This window comes from Lynx canadensis, chromosome D4 (assembly GCF_007474595.2).
Source record: "Lynx canadensis isolate LIC74 chromosome D4, mLynCan4.pri.v2, whole genome shotgun sequence".
NCBI classification, from domain to species: Eukaryota; Metazoa; Chordata; class Mammalia; order Carnivora; family Felidae; genus Lynx; species Lynx canadensis.
Window position 1 is genome coordinate 73935949 of NC_044315.2, and position 16564 is coordinate 73952512.

Genomic DNA, 16564 nt, shown 5'->3' on the forward strand with positions numbered 1-16564 from the left:
AAGCTAGAAGTCCAGGATCAGAGTGCCAGCCCGGTCATGGTTCTGGTGAGAACCCTCTTCCTGGCTCACAGATGGCCACCTTCTGTCTGTGCCCTCACATGATGGGAGACCAGTGGAAGCAAGCTCCCTGGTGTCTCTTGTAATAAGAGCACCAATCCAGTCGTGAGGGCCCCACCTTCATGCCTCATCTCAACCCAGTTACCTCCCACAGGCCCTGTCTCCAAACACCATCACCTGGGGAGGTGGGGCGTCAACAATTGAATTTGGGGAGCTAGGGGGACACGGTTCAGTCCACAGCATGACCCGTGTGAAAGAGGATCCTGAAGTGTGGTGACAGAGCAGCAGGACAGAACGAAGAGGCAGAGAGAAAAGAGTGACGTAAAGGACTGCAGAGAAACAGAGAATAGAAGCGCAGAATTAAAACCTACAGTCTAGATAGTAAAGAGCAGAATTGATCTGCAGAAGTGGAATAGTTATGGGGATGAGAAACCTGAACGGATCAAGATAACCAGGGGAAAGGAAAACAAGCTAAATACAGAGCGTGGAGAGCCAGTTTCAGATAATTAGTGGTGTTGTGCCAGTGGGACAGAAGCAATACTCCAAAGATACAACAGAAGAAAATTTTGCTAAAGGAAGACCTGTGTGTGCAGATTTAAGGGCTCATTGTATTTCAGGTGATGACAGATGATTGTGGTGTAACCTGTCTCCATGTAAAGAGACCCATAACTAAATAGATCTTAGTGATTTTTTAAACTGTAAGTATAAAGAAGAAATACACAGGCATCTAGACATAAGAAAAGCCAGGTGTTATCCAAGATGAACCCAAGGGGGACTTGCCTCAGACTTGGGTACGGTACTAAATGTCAGAAGACGACACTACGTTTTGAAGGGAAAAGGTTGTAATCTTAACAATTTTGTATCTAGACAGCTGACAGTTTAGGAGTAAAGGGGAAAGTGAGGGCCCCCAAACCCACTATTTCTCCTATGTACCCATCTTCCAAAAATTTAAAAAACACACTCCAGGGAACTAAGCAGTAGAGCACATTGAAGAGTCCATTGTCGGGAATGAAGTCCTAGCTCGGGAGGACTGGTGGTAAATGGTCAAACCAGATAAGCTAGAAGCTAAGTTTAAAATGTTGGACTCTGATTATAAAATTGAATGCAAAGGACAAAGATCATTGTAAAATACTAAAAATGAATTTTAAAAACATGAGAAGGAAGGAATAGGTGAAGGATACAGTAGAGGTAGGTTAAACCAGCCCTTCCCATGGTGTGGGCCCTAGACCAGCAGCAGCAGCATCTCATAGAAGCTTATTAGAAATGTAAATTCTTGGGGCGCCTGGTGGCTCAGTCGCTTAAGTGTTCTACTTCAGCTCAGGTCATGGTCTCGTGGTTGGTGGGCTTGAGCCCTGTGTCAGGCTCTGTGCTGACAGCTTCAGAGCCTGGAGCCTGCTTTGGATTCTGTGTCTCCCTCTCTCTCTGCCCCTCCCCCGCTTGTGCTCTCTCTCTCTCTCTCTCTCTCTCTCTCTCTCTCAAAAATAAATAAGCATTAAAAAAAATTTTTTTTAATGTAAATTCTTAGGCTCCACCCCCAAGCCACGGATTCAGAATCTCTGGGGTGGAGCCCAGCAATCTGTGTTGTAACCATCTTTCCAGGTGATTCTTAAACATGCAAAAGTGTGAGAAGCATGGAGTTAAACTGCCTTTCTCAATGGCAATAGACTTGAAAATACCATTTTCTGCTTAACTGTAACAGACAGATGTATCTTACATGCTATGTAAAACAAAGGAGAATATTGGAAAATAATGGAATATTGGAGAATAATGGAAAAGCAGAGAGAAGATTTCATTCATCAAACAACTGAAACAAAGGAAACCAGAAAAGGTGGAGCACGAAAAAAAAGAAACAAAATATAAAACACGTAAAACCAAGTCAATTATAGCTTTAAATAAAAGCAAGTGGCATAATCTCTTTTATTAGAAGACAGAGATTCTCAGGTTAATTTGAAATAATGGCTTATTAGCAACACACTTAGTTAATTCCTCATCTTTTATCTTTCTCAGGGAACTCGCTCTCACTTCCTTAACTAAATTGAGTTCCCTGTTAGGATTTTCATAGCACTGTAAGTGTCTCCTTTAAGAGCCCCTCTTGAGGTTGCAGTGTTAAGTTTGTGTGATTATTTGATTTTTCTGTCTCCTTTCCCAGACTGTAAGCTCCTTGAAGGCAGGAACCATGACTGCTTTTGCTCATCATTTTTGGCTGACATTTAGCAAAGTATCTTTTTAATGAATTTTCCCAAGACAATTTAGGGAAGTGTTTTCAGGCACATGCAGACAAGTAGAAAGAAAGATCCTAGAAAGTAACTATTCGGAATTAATGTCCATCAAACTAATATAAGACTATAATTAGAAGTTTGAGCAGTGGTTCTTAAACTTTCCTCTGCATCACAGTTTTCTAGGGGGACTGTTAAAACCCAGATTGCTAGATCCCATTCCTAGAATTTTGCTTTCAGCGTCTTGGATAAGTCTCAGAGAATATGCATTTCTAACGGTTTGACAGACGATACCGGTGCTGCTGGCTCAGGGACCACCCTTTGAGAAGCACCGTGTTAGAAAATCGTGTCATGTTAGTTAGTTAGTTAGTTAACACTGACAGTTTTGATTTCGTGAGCCTTAAATGCGGCAGACAACATCACATCTAAAAATACAAAATACATTTAGGAATATGACAAAATGGAAAGGTTGATCATGACCGTCTTGGAGAGAGCAGGTAGACAAACAGGATCATGTAGGGCTTGAATAATATAATTAATACGGTTGACCTAACTAACAACTTTGAAGCCTGTAAATAGCAAATCGTCTGTCTTTTCCAGTGTTCATGAATCGGTTATAAAAGTTATTTATGAAAAAGTTTAAATCCGTATTGAGAGAGAAAGACCACAAACAATTTTAAAAAATTGAGAAAAATTGTGACATAGAGAGCAAAATGTTGATATCCTTAATCTGCAGAGTTCTTAGCAATTAAAAAATGTAAATACGCCTATGGAAACATTGGCTGTAAACTCAAATGGGAAAGTCACGAAAGAAAAACTACAGTTAATTAAACATGAAAAATAGTCAGTTTCCTTAGAACTCAAAACGAATGGAAAATAAAACCAGCAGTGCAATAGAATTCTCCCGATAAGGCACAGCTTTCTGATTGGGATAAAAATTGGCCCAACCTTTTGATATGTAGTTGGTGCTGTGGTTATCAAAAGCCTTAAAAATGCATGCCCACAATTTATCCTGGGGAAATAATGAGCAAAGATTATGCACAATAATCTTTACTTTGCAATGATGTGACAAATGATGAGCAAATGTGCAAACATTTCTACAAAGATGTGGATCACTGCATTTTTTTTTTTTTTTTTTTTTTTTTTTTTTTTTTTTGGTAAGGGAAAAAAATTTGAAACGATCTGAACATCCCCTGGTGCAGGAGACTGGCTCAGCAGATTTCAAAGTCCAGAGGGAACCATACAGCCAATAAATGCAGTAGGGATCGATGTTTATTGATTGAGCAAGATGTCCACAAAGTATTGTCGATTGAATACACCAGGTTACAAAGAGGATACGGATCAGGGCTGGCTAATTCAAGGCCCACCAGAGCTAGACAGCTGATGTCAGGGAGAGGAGCCCGCTCCGGAGGAGATGGGAGTGAGGGGTGGGCCCCGGGGGCGGATGGCAAGGTTGCACACTCCACCCCAGGGGGCAGCTGCTGCTCTTTGTTTGGGGGTGACAGATGATTGAAATTTCTCGTACTCTTTAAGTTTTGTATTTGTATTTATCAGTATTTTATAATTTTCCCCCAGTGAACAATATTACATCAGAAATTTTTAAGAAGAAAGAAGTTAGGCAGTGCCCAAAGAGAGGTAAAGATAAAGTCTGGTGGGGCCTGAGAGGAAGACGTGACCCCTTCTGCCGGGGGGATGGGGGTGCCTGGGGGCGGGGAAGGTCTTGGAGACGAGGGGACCCAAGCGTGGCCATCGCAGAGGGGCTGAGCGAGAGGTTGGCACTGGTCACCACACATTTCCTGAGCACCAGGGTCTGGGGGGGGAGTGTGGACGGAGAAACGGCGTGTGCCAGGTACTGTTCTAAGCACTTGACGTATAAATTTAATCCTCACAGCAATCCTACAAGGTGGTCCGATTATTACCCCCGTTTTATAGATAGGAAAACTGAGGCACAGAGAGGTTAAGAGATTTGCCCGAGGTCACACGGCTGGACATGGAGGAGGAGCTGGGAGCTGAACCCAGGCAGGCTGACTCCAGTGGGCTCAGGGTTGTAGTTGGTCCCAGGAGGAGGGGAGCCGGAGGGGAGGGAGCATGCTGCTGCTGCTTGCTGGGGGTCACGTGCCCATTCCCACACTTGCCTCTCCTTGGACAGAAACTGGCAATTACACCTGTGAATTCTGCGGAAAGCAGTACAAGTACTACACGCCCTACCAGGAGCACGTGGCCTTACACGCCCCCATCAGTGAGTACCTTCTCTGGTTGGGGCCTGGAGGAGTTGGAGGGAGGGGCGGGCCAGCCACAGGCCGAGGCTTTGCCAGGGCAGGGTGGAGGTACAGGTGGGCTTGGCCTGGGGCAGCCTCCAGGTGTCCAGGCCTGACCCGGGCCACCTTACCGCAGTAGCTGGATTAGCTGGGAAAGCCCCACCCTTCAGCCAGGAAAGCCTGAGTCTCCCTCGGTAGACTCAGGGTGGGCATCATTCATCCAAGTCCTCCAGTGGCCCCACCCCTAAGCACCTCTGAATCCTGTGGTTCCTGAGACCCCCCCCACTCTGGAGCCAGTGACCCGTGATACAGCTTCAGTCTGAACCAACACATGGCCTAACCCAGGCTAGGCGATGGCCAACTAGACAGGACAGTTCCGTTTTTGCCCTCGGTGGTGGAAAAGGTAAAAAGGGGGAAGGGATGCTAAGTCAAGACTCAGAAGCCCTGGGTTTAATGAGCTGGGTTGCAGGGTTGCGTGACCTTGGGCGGGCCCCGTCCTGTTTCTGGCCCTCAATCTCTCCCTTCTCCCTTGGCCTGGGAGGAAAAGAGTTCTAAGGGCCCTTCCGTTGGGACATCCCAGCCTTCCAACTCTCCTGATACCACTGATTGACTTCCCAGCTTCCCTCCTGGATGTCAGAGGGGGCACCATCCTTAGATCCCCAGATATGTGGGCTAGGAGGATATGAGAGATTTAGGCTAGATCCAACAGAGGATTAGTTTGCTGAGGTTGAAACAGCCCCTCCAGTGGGCTTTGGATCTAGAGATTTGGGTGCCGATGGGTTCTGTGTAGAATTAGGGGCTGAACTGGATGGCTTCATCAGGTGGTACCCAGGGCTAGGGCTTGAGGACCCTGGGTCTGGTGAGAGTATCCAGAAGGGTCTGTGCTCACTGCAGAGGAAGTCCTTACAAATGGATTCATCTGATGATACTCTTTGGCGCCTGGCTGCTTTCACTTAGCATAATGTCTGTAAGACACATACACGTTGTATGTATCAGTTATTCTTTCTTTTTTTTTACTGCTGAGCAGTATTCCATTGTATGAAAATACCCCTGTTTAGCCATTTGCTTGTTCATTTCAGTTGTTTCCCGTTTTAGGCTCTTGTGACTGAACCTGCTCCGAAAGTGTTTGTAGGAGGCTTTTTGGGGACATATGTGTTTATTTTTCATGGGTAAAATACCAAGGAGTAAAATTGCTAGGTCATAGGGGAGAGTGTGTTTAACTCTTTAAGAACTTACACACCATTTTCCAAAATGGCTGTAGCATCTTACGCTCCCGCCAGCCACATATGGGAGTTCCACTTCCTCCACATTCTTGCCAGAGTTTGTAGGCGATGGGCTGTTTAATTCTAGCTGTTCTGGTGAGTGCTTACTGGTCATTGTGGTGTTAATTTGTATTTCCTTGATGACCAATGATGTTGAGCATGCTTTCTTCTGCATATTGGCCATGTGTGTATTTTACTCTGGAGATTGTCTAAAGTCTTTTGCCCATTTTGTGGTTGGGTTGTTTGTATTATTAAATTGTAAGGGTTCTTGGGGCACCTGGGTGGCTCAGTCAGTTGGACAGCTGACTACAGCTCAGATTGTGATCTCGCGGTCTATGAGTTTGAGCCCCCCGTTGGGCTCTGTCCTGAGAGCTCAGAGCCTGGCGCCTGCTTCAGATTCTGTGTCTTCCTCTCTCTCTGCCCCTTCCCTGCTTGCTCTCTCTCTGTCTCTCTCTCTCTCTCTCTCTCTGTCTCTCTCAAAAAATAATAATAAAAAATTTTTTTAAAATTGTAAGAGTTCTTTATACATTGTAGAGCCAGGTCTTGTATCAGGTATATGTACTATGAATATTTTCTTGCAGTCTTCAACATGCCTTTTGATTTTCATACAGTATCTTTTGATGAGTGGTTTTTAATTTTTATAAAGTCTAATTTAGCAATTTTTTCTATGGCTAGTGCTTTCTGGGTCCTACCCAGAATATCTTAACTACCTCAAGATTGTGAGCATCCTTAATTATCTTTTGGAAGCTTTAAAATTTTAGCCTTTGCATTTAGGTCTGTGATCTTTTCAAGTTAACTTTTGTGAATGGTGAGAGGTAGGAGTTGAGATTAATTTTATCCCATACAGATATCTGGTGGTTCCATCATTTGTTAAAAGGATTGTCCTTTCCCCCATTGCATTGCATTGAATTGACAATCAGTTGAATGCATAAATATGTATGAGTTTATTTCTGTTCTGTCGATTTATTTATCTATGTTTATGCCAATATAGTCTCATTTACTGGAGTTTTATAGCCTTAAATATGGGTACTCTCGGTTTTTCGACTTTGCTCTTTTTAAAGAATATTTGTCAATTCTAGGAACTTTGCTCTTCCATATAAATGTTAGGGGAGTTTCTGATTCCCAATTTCGACCAAAAAATCCAACTGGGATTCTGTTTAGGATTACTCTGAATCTACAGACCAATTTAGAGAAAATAGACATCATCATAATATTGGCAATTCCAATCCATGAATATGGTATATCTCTCCACGTATTTAGGTCTTTTTCTCTCAGCAGTAGTTTGTATTTTTCAGAGTAGAGATCTTGTACATATTTCATGAAATTATCTCTAAGTACTTCATGTTTTTTGACACTATTATGATTTTCAGTTTTCCAATTATTTATTGCTATTACATAAAGACATAATTTTTGTATATTGAATTTGTATCTTGCAGTTTTACTAAATTCACTTACTAGTTCTAATAACATTTTTACGAGTTTCTTAGGACTTTCTATATACATACTGATGTCATTTACTAATAAATAACTTTGCTTCTTTCCAGTCTGTATTTTTTTTGTTGTTTCACTATACTGGTTAGGATCTTCCAGTGCAATGTTGAGTATAAAACTTCAGTGAGTATTTCTGCCTTTTTCATAATCATAAGGTTCAGTTTTTCATCATTAAGGATGATCATTTTCATTATTAAGTATTATATTAGCTGAAGTAGGTTTTTATAAATGCCCTTTATTAGTTGAAGTTACCTCTTATTCCTAGTTTACTGAACTCTTCTGTCATAAATAGGTGTTTTATGTTTTTTTCTGTACCTGTTGAGATGATTCTATGATTCTCATCTTTTATTCTGATAATGTGTATTACATGGATTGATTTATTGTCATTGTTCTTAAATAAGTCACAATGCCTATACTTTATTAAAACACATTAAGAGTATCAGAAAGTCCAACTCTGAAACGAACTGAAGAAACTTAAAATGTTGGAATGTTTCCTCTTTGTTTGGAGAGTGATTTTCTTCTTTGAAACTTATTTTTCTTGGAAAGGCATCTGAATTATTTTAAGACCTGGGGTAGTTTGTAGAGTTATTTGATCTCAAGAACATATTTTCTGATCACTCCTATCTAAAACTCCCTAGGATTTCACCTGGTTTTTAATATCACTCCCACAACTGATTTCTCAAGGATAGGGAGCTACAGTCCTAGAATTAGCAGAGCCCCATGTTCAATCAGTGGTTTGATGATGATCATCATCATAATCAAGAAAATAAAATTCTTCCGGTGAAGTTTTTTTAAACAATATTGAGGCATATTGTTACACAATACAGTGCCTGTATTTAATTTTTTTTAACATTTATTTATTTTTGAGAGACAGAGGCAGAGCATGAGCAGGGGAGGGGAAGAGAGAGATACAGAATCTGAAGGAGGATCCAGGCTCTGAGTTGTTTGTTAGCACAGAGCCCGACACAGGGCTTGAACCCACGAACTGCGAGACCATGACCTGAGCTGAAGTCGGACGCTCAACCGACTGAGCCAGCCAGGCACCCCTAAAGTGCCTGTATTTAAAGTGTATGGTTTGATAAGTTTTGACCTATGTATGCACTCACAAAACCATCACTGCCGTTAAGATAATGAGCATCTCGTCACCCCTAAAGGTTTTTTGTGCTTTTGTATAATCCCTTACTCACCACTTTCCCATCCCCAGGCAAACACTGATTTTCTTTCTGTTACTATAGATTAATTTGCATTTTCTAGCATATTGCATATGTGGCATCTTAGAGTATGTACCCTTTTTATGTGTGGGGGGAGGGTCTGGCTTGTCTCACTCACCATGGATTGATTTAAGATTCATCCATGGTTACATGTTATCAGTAGTTCATTCCCTTTAATTGATGAGTAGTAGCTTTCCATTGGATAGATATAGATACCACAGTTTCCTTTATTCACTTACGGATGGACATTTGGGTTGTTTTTAGTTTAGAGCTAATACAAACAAAGCTTCTCAACATTGGTGTACATGTCCTTGTATGGACAAATGCGTTCATTAATCTTGAATAAATACCTAGGAGTGGAATAGCTGGATCATATGATACGTGTGTATTTAACTTTTAAGAAAGAACCCAACTGTTTTTCAAAGTGGTTATGCCGTTTACATTCCAACCAGTAGTGTACATTTCTTTTTTGTAATGTCCTGGTCTCAGCTGGGTGTCAAGGTAGAACTGGCCTCTTAGAATGAGTTGGGAAGAATATTCCCTGAGTGTAGTGTCACTTAGGTTAAGCTGGTTAATCAAATCTCTACACCTTTTCAGGCTTTAGAAAAAAAAAATACACTCATTCTATCTAGTACTGAGAGACAGACATTAAAATCTGCAACTGTAATTGTGGATATGCTGTGTCTCCCTTTAGTTCTGTCCGTTTTTGATTCATGTGTTTTGAAACCTTGCTTTTAGGTGCACACACTTGGGACCATTATGTTTTGACGACCCTTTAAAAATTGTTCAGTACCTTTATTTATTTCTTAAGTTCTTTAACAGGTAATACCTGTTGTCCTGAAATCTTCTTTATCTGATATTGATATAGCTGCTGCAGCTTGCTTAGAATTAGTGTTTGCATGGTGTATTTCTTTCGATCTTTTTGTTTTAATGTTTCTGTGTCTTTCTATTTGAAGTATGTACGTATAATTGGTTCTCACTCTTTTCTCTAGGCTGACAATCCCTGCCTTTTAAATGAAGTGTTTAATCCATTTACATTTAATATTATATATGGATATGGTTGGATTTTTGTGTTTTGTAGTTCATATTTTGTATATTTTGTATATTTTGCCTCATATTTTTTTCTAGTTGTCCCATCTCTTCTTGTTCATTTTTTCTTCTTTTCTTGCCTTCTTTAATATTAATCAAGAACTTCCAAAAAAATTTCCTTTGTTAGCTTTCTAGCTGTACCCCCTTTTTCTTTAGTGGTTCCTCTGTGGTTTATAATATACATCTTTAATGTATTACAATCTATCATAAATTTAATTCATAACATCACACGTAACGTAAGAACCTTATAACAGTGTACTTCTATTTACTACTCTCCTGTCCTTTATGTTCTTACCATACATCTATGTCTACATAAGTTATAAGCCCAATAATTTTTTTTGCTTTAAACAGTCTATTATTTGTTAATTAAGAAATGAGAAAATGCCTTTTATATTTTCTAACACATTTACCATTTCCTGTGCTTTTCCTTTCTTTGTATAATAAATCTGAATTCCACCTATAATCATTTTCCCTTATTCCCTGAAGAACTTCCTTTAACATTTTTTCTGTTGTAGGTCTGTTGGGGAAAGATTCTCTTACTTGAAGATGTTTTTATTTTACCTGTTTCTTTCGATGGATGTTTTCTCTGGATATGAAATTCTAGGTTGAGATGTTTGTTTGTTTTTTTTCCAGCACTTTAAAAGTGTCACTCTTTTATCTTCTGGTTTATGTTTCTGGTGAGAAGTCAGAGATCATTCTGATTGTGATTCTATATTTAATGTGTCTTTTTGTCTGGGTGCTTTTATTTTTATTTTTTTTAACATTTATTTATTTCTGAGACAGAGACAGAGCATGAATGGGGGAGGGGCAGAGAGAGAGGGAGACACAGAATCAGAAGCAGGCTCCAGGCTCTGAGCCATCAGCCCAGAGCCCAACGCGGGGCTCGAACTCATGGACCACGAGATCGTGACCTGCACTGAAGCCGGACACTCAACTGACTAAGCCACCCAGGCGCCCCTGTCTGGGTGCTTTCAAATATATCTACATATTACTGTTTTTTTTTTTGTTTTTTTTTTTTTTTAATCAGTTTGATTATGGCGTGTAGTTTTCTTTGTGTTTATCCTGTTTGGGGTTCACTGAATTTTTTGAATCAGTGGGTTTATATTTTTCATCAAATTTGGAAAACTAAAGCCATTATTTCTTCAAATATATTTTCTTAAATTTTTATTTTAGAGAGAGATTGAGCATGAGTCAGAGAAAGGGACAGAAGGAGAGAGAAAGAGAATGCTAAGCAGGCTCCACACTGAGTGTGGAGCTTGACACAAGGGCTTGATCGAGCCCATGATCCTGGAATCATGACCTGAGCCTAAATGAAATCGGACACTCAACTGCTGAGCCACCCAGGTGCCCCTCTGCAAATATTCTTATTACTCAATCTCTCTTTCCTCAGTTGTTGAGATTTTGTTTACATGTACGTTAAACTGTGTGGTGATGAAGGTCTGTTCAGCTTACCATCCCTGTTTCCCCTTCGAGCTTCAATTTGGATAGTTTCTAGTATCCTGTCTTCAAGTTCACTGATCTTTTCTTCTCTAGTGTGCAGTCTGTTTTATTAGCAAATCATCAAGCGAATTTATCATTTCAGCTATCCTAGTTTTCATCTCTGTAATTTCCATTTGGTTCCTTTTTATATCATGTCTTTTCTCATTATGTGCATATTATCCTTTAAATCTTTGAGCATATTTATGAAAGCTGTTGAAAGGTCCTTGTCCACAAATTCCATCATTCCTGTCCTTTCTGTATGTTTCTGTTGATTGGTATTTTTCTCTTGAGTATTTAGTCACATTTTCCTGCTTCGCCTCACAAGTAATTTTTTATTCTGTGCTGCACATTGTGATATTTGTTGAGCATCTGCATTTTGTTATCTTTCTTTGAAAGGTGTTAAATTTTGTTCTGGCAGGCAGTTAATTTACTTACAGATCAGCTTCGTACTTCAGAGGCTTGTGTGTAAACTGTTAGGGTGGGTCTAGAGTGTTCTTATTCTAGGGTTAGAGTAATCCTAAGGCCTGAGCTTTCTGGGTTTCAACTAAATGCTTGAGGTGTTCAGCAAGGTCTGTCTGCTGTGGCAGGTGGGAACTCAGACATCTCCTACTCTCGTGAGACTTCTGAATCTGTTCTCGGCTCACTCCCCCCTAGAAGCTGTTACCTTCCAGGCTGTGCAGAGGTTCATTCTGTACAGATCAGTTTGGCACCCATCAGACGCTTTTAAGAGGCCCCTCTGCATATTTCTGGAGGTCTTTTTTTTTTTTTTTTTTAATTCATCCCTTTTTGTTATTCTGTCCCGCCAATTCCAGCCATTGTCAGAATCCCTGAACCCTGATCACTGTCTCCTCTGTTCACCCAGACTGCAGTGCCTTCTTTGGGCTCCACCCCTGTGCCGTGGTCCAGAAGGTCTCCAGGCAGAGACTGGAGTGATCTCCCATCAGGTCTTCTGTCGTAAATCACGACCCTGCACTGCCTCCTGTTCAGCGTCTGAAAACTGTTGTTTTATGTATTTTGTCCAGCTTTATAGTTGAAGGAGGACAACTAGCCCTACACAGGTAGTCCATCACGGCCGGAAGTGTAAGTTCTCTGGTTCTGTCTCGAAGACGGAAATCCCTGAGAAAGCGTTTCCAACCTAGACTCCTTTTGCACCACATCGTCCGTTCATTCCCGCCTCCGGCCGTTGAACATGCTCTTCCCATTTGCCTCAGATGCATCTTCACCCTCCTCTGCCTGGTGAAGGTTTCAGGGAGACCACCTGGTCTATGTGGTTACTTTTCTTGAATCCTTACAATCTCTTAATTTTTTTGTTCCCATTGAATTTTTCATTTTACAGAAAGGGGAGACCACCGTGCTGTTATTTTTAAATGTCTCCTATATATGAACATCTCACGTGTGTTCTTCATAAGGGCAGTCAGCCAGTCTGTCTGAAGCTCTTTGTTCTTTTCCCAGTGAGGGCTCAGGTAGGAATTCCAGCCTGATAACATTCCATGTGACAAGGTCAACAGATGGAGCAAACTGCTGAGTGAAATGAATTAGGAGTCTGGGAAGTTCATCCTGCTTGGTCCGTACCTGCTGTATGACCCTGGAGTGGTGCCTATACCTCTCTGAGCTCCGTGTGCCCCTCTGCCTTAGATAGACCCCTGTGGCCAACCGGAGGGTAACACATGAGGTAGCTTCTCATGTCCCCTCCTGGGCATCCCTTCTTTGTTGTGGTCTGTTTAAGTGTGGTTCTGAGTTTTGCTTTTCTGGACATTGAGGCATTGGTTCTCTGATTCCATAATACCTCTTGAGCACTTCCTGTGTATCAGGGAATGTGCCTGGTCCTGAGTACATGGTTGGGCCTAACTGTCAGACTCTGTCCTCACAGAGCATTCAGGCTAATGGGGAAAGAGACCCCAATCAAAAGACCACAGCATGTGTCATTATCATAGGTGGTGATCAGTTCTTAGAAGGGAAGTGGACAGGGGACTGAAAATGACCAGGTGAGGTGTCAGGGACAGTTACGAGAGGAAGTGATGCTCATGTGGAAGTATGCAGGACCAGCACTAGTTACCCAGGCAAAAATTGGAGGGAAGATCATTCCAGGCAGAGGAAATAGCATGTGCAAAGGCCATGAGGCTTGGAAGACACAGAGGGTGTCCTAGAATGGGAAAACAAGAGATGAGCAGGTCCCAGGCCTGAAGATTTATTATATCATGTGCTTCGTGGGTGTCCCTGAGCTCCCTGCCACAGGGAACGAGGGGTCTCTCACAGAAATGGCCAGGATTTTGACATCAGGAATTGTAGACCATGGAAAGGTCTGATCAGAGGGTCTCCTAAAAACAGTCCTTCAGGGTACAGTCTGGGGCCTAAGAAAGAAGGCAAGTGTATTGCTCAGAAATTCTCTGTTCCTTGTGTCCAGGTTCCCAGCATGTGTGGGTTGAGGCCAAAGGGGACCACATGGCCTTGTGCAGAGGCCTCCTTAAGTAGCTGGCAAACATGAGCCCCTGTCCCATCCTGGCATGGACTTCCTATGCCACTGTAAACTTATTAAACATTCTGGGTCTCAGTTTCCTTATTCCTAAAAAGTGCGAGTAACAGCTGTTCACATTTGAAGAGCCATTTACCATTCAAGGTACTTCTGTGATTTTGGGTGTTCTTGGATCCTCTCAAAATCTCTGTGAGGCTGGTCGCACAGAGGTGGGTGTCTCACTTTTATTGGTGGACATAAGGGGAACAGGTGGGGTACAAAGGTCAAGAGAGGGCAAGTAAAGAGTCCCAAGACCTCAGAGGCCAAAGGTGAGGGATCTGGGATGCAGAGGGGGCTTCACTTTGCTCCATACTTAGTCCCCAAACTGCTTCAGGGAGATAGTAGGGAACTCAGAGATACGACTCTGGACACATGCCATGGAGTCTGATGTGTAGGTTGTTTGGGAATCGTGAGATGAGCCGCTCTTTTGATTGGACTCCGGGACCTCCAGGGTCCTTGACTCCAAAAGGGAGAGAGAGAAGGAGGAAACATAAAGAAGTGTCGTTCCCCACCCAGACCTCTGTAGTTTGAGATTAAGGAAGCCAGACTCTGGAGAATGGGAGTGCAGAGAGTGGACAGACCTGTGTCCTCTGCGGGCTGCGGCCTTGGGGACTCCTCCTAGGACGGGCGGGTGAGGGCCTGCTTTAGGGGGCTGTGACTGGAGGGTCCCCCAGCTCCTGGCATGTGGCCACCACTGAATGAAGGAGGAGGTGACCCTCCAAGGGGGCAGCCTCCATCCTCTGAGCTCGTCTCAGTGTCTCAGGGTGGTGAACGAAGCACCGAAGACTGGCTTCCCTTGTGACCTTGGGTAAACTCCTGCTTCCTGCTTCTCTGGGCCTGGGCTTCCTCATCTGTGCCAGGAATGGCCGACGGTGGAGGCCCAGGAAGTGCCTTTTTATTTTTTGGCTCTGAAAGCAGTGGGTGGAGTGGCTGAAGCCCAGGATGGATGGATACTGTCCTGCGGGTAGGGGTATAATGAAGCCCCTCCTGCACCCTCAGATGCAGGGGGGTGGTGACAGCGGCCTTCTTGGGCAGCTCTGCTGTGGCTGGGATGTTGTGTGTACCAGTTCCTGTGAGATCTATGAGCCCCCTGGCCAGCACCAAAGCAGTCCCTTCCCATGCTGCCTGGTCACCTTTTCACCTTTGGAGGAAGAATTGCAGTTGAGTGAGCAGACCCCCGCCCCCGTTCCTGTCCGTTTTAAATGTGGGGGTGTGGCCAGGTTCAGGGCTTGGTCACCTGGTAGTTTATGGCCCCGGGCAGTGCGAAGGAGGCAGACCATTGCCCGCCCAGGACGGCCAGGGCAGTTGTGGAGGCCACCGAGGGGTCAGCCCCCGGTTCTCAGTGACTCCAGCTCCTGCAGAGAATTCAGGTGAGGGAGGCAGGGGTTCTGGGAAATGGTGACCCAGACTTCCCAAAACACCACCAGGGAACTGCTGCCCTTACTTGAATTAAAGCGGCAGGGTACACTTAAGCGGTGTCCCCAAGGCAACAATACCGTCAGTGCCCAGGAGGCACCACAGAGCCTCTTCCCCTAAAATCCTGAGGCGACATTGAGCCCCTCTGCTTTCGCCCCCCACCACCAGTCAACTCCAGCATGTCCCTGCCTGTTCGCTTTCTGTCATTACTTCTGAGCCAGGCTGCCTTGGCTTAGGAGCCAGCGTTCTAGAAAATGCTCTCGTGCCCGGTTGACTAATTCACGTTCCCCCAAGCACAGGTCATAGGCTGCGTTCATAGACGCTGAGAGCCTTGGGTGAGTCAAGGGTATGGGTGAACTTCCCATTGAGCTGGTCAGTGGCCTCTGGGAAATTCTGAGTGTTAGCTGGTGATCAGGCTTCCCTCTAGGAGAAGCTGGGGAAGGTTCTAGAATCTTGGACTTTCTTAGGCTTTTGAGTAGAAGTGACGTCCTCTACCCTGTGGACGAAGAAGAGGTTTTGAACCTTGAGCGTGGGGTTCTGTGGCCCAAGAGGCCACTCACTCAGCCAGCTCCGAGGGCCCACGGGGACTGAGAGCATGACCCTCTCAGGTACCGCCCCTGGGTGGGAGCCACCGGACGATCCAGACACGGGCTCTGAGTGTTCACATCCGGAGGTCTCCCCATCTCCACGCTTCGTGGCAGCGAAGACCCAGACGAACCAGTCGGGGAAAAAAGCTCCGGCCTCCGTGGTCCGATGCGCCACCCTCTTACACCGCACCCCTCCAGCCACCCAAACCCAGACGTTCCGCACTCCAAATTCGGGATCTCCGGCAAGCAAGGCAACTGCAGGTACCAATGGCCTATGTTACCTTCACACTTCCTCCACTCCCTGCCCTTCTCTCCACCTGCCACAGCTGTGCCCGAGGTCACTGTTCCCTTGCAAGAGCGAGTGGCGGTCCCGTAGCTCTCTGGGACAGATCTGGGTTCCAGCTGTGCCTCTGGCTGGCTCTCACCCTGGTGAGCCACCTAGCCTCTCTGAGGCTAGGTTTTTTTTACCCTAAATCAGAGGGTTTGTATATGATGGTTTGCAAGCTTTTTTTTTTTTTTTTGGGTAGGAGAATATTTTTCCCAAAGTCATGGCCCAAGGTGTTAAATTGTTTTTTAATTGCCAACATTTGAGCATTAGGAGATTTTACATAAGGCGGTTGATTTCTAGCTGACATTGGAAGGTCAGTGGATGCCGTCTCCAGTGTTTTTGAGTCCATGCAGAAAGGGGCTCTGCCTCCAGAAGGTCTGGACCCACTCCCCTGGAGGGCAACAGTTGGCTTTGGGCGGAGCCACAGCGGCCCCCTTGAATAGAGCTGTCCAGTATCCCGCAGTCCTTACCACTCCCTCCTGCCTCCCCAACACAGTGGCCGCGTGGCAGGTGTCATTCCTCATTGTGATCACACTGTTGTCTGTCTTGCATTCAGCCCGGTTCATCCATCTACATTGCCTGCCTGGACCCTCCTGGCATGAATTTGCATCCCCCAACTTTCTGAAAAACCCAGTCTAAAAAACTCATTTCTAGGAAG

General features: G+C 44.0%; 1 protein-coding gene across 1 annotated transcript in view; it reads left to right on the forward strand.

Moving 5' to 3' along the window:
* Positions 1–16564, forward strand: part of ZNF618 (zinc finger protein 618) — a 198628-nt gene that overhangs the window by 156169 nt on the left and 25895 nt on the right. The window contains exons 11-13 of the mRNA XM_030292839.1: positions 3849–3908; positions 4423–4512; positions 15600–15839. Coding sequence (XP_030148699.1) covers positions 3849–3908; positions 4423–4512; positions 15600–15839 — 390 coding nt within the window. The remainder of the gene's footprint in view (positions 1–3848; positions 3909–4422; positions 4513–15599; positions 15840–16564) is intronic.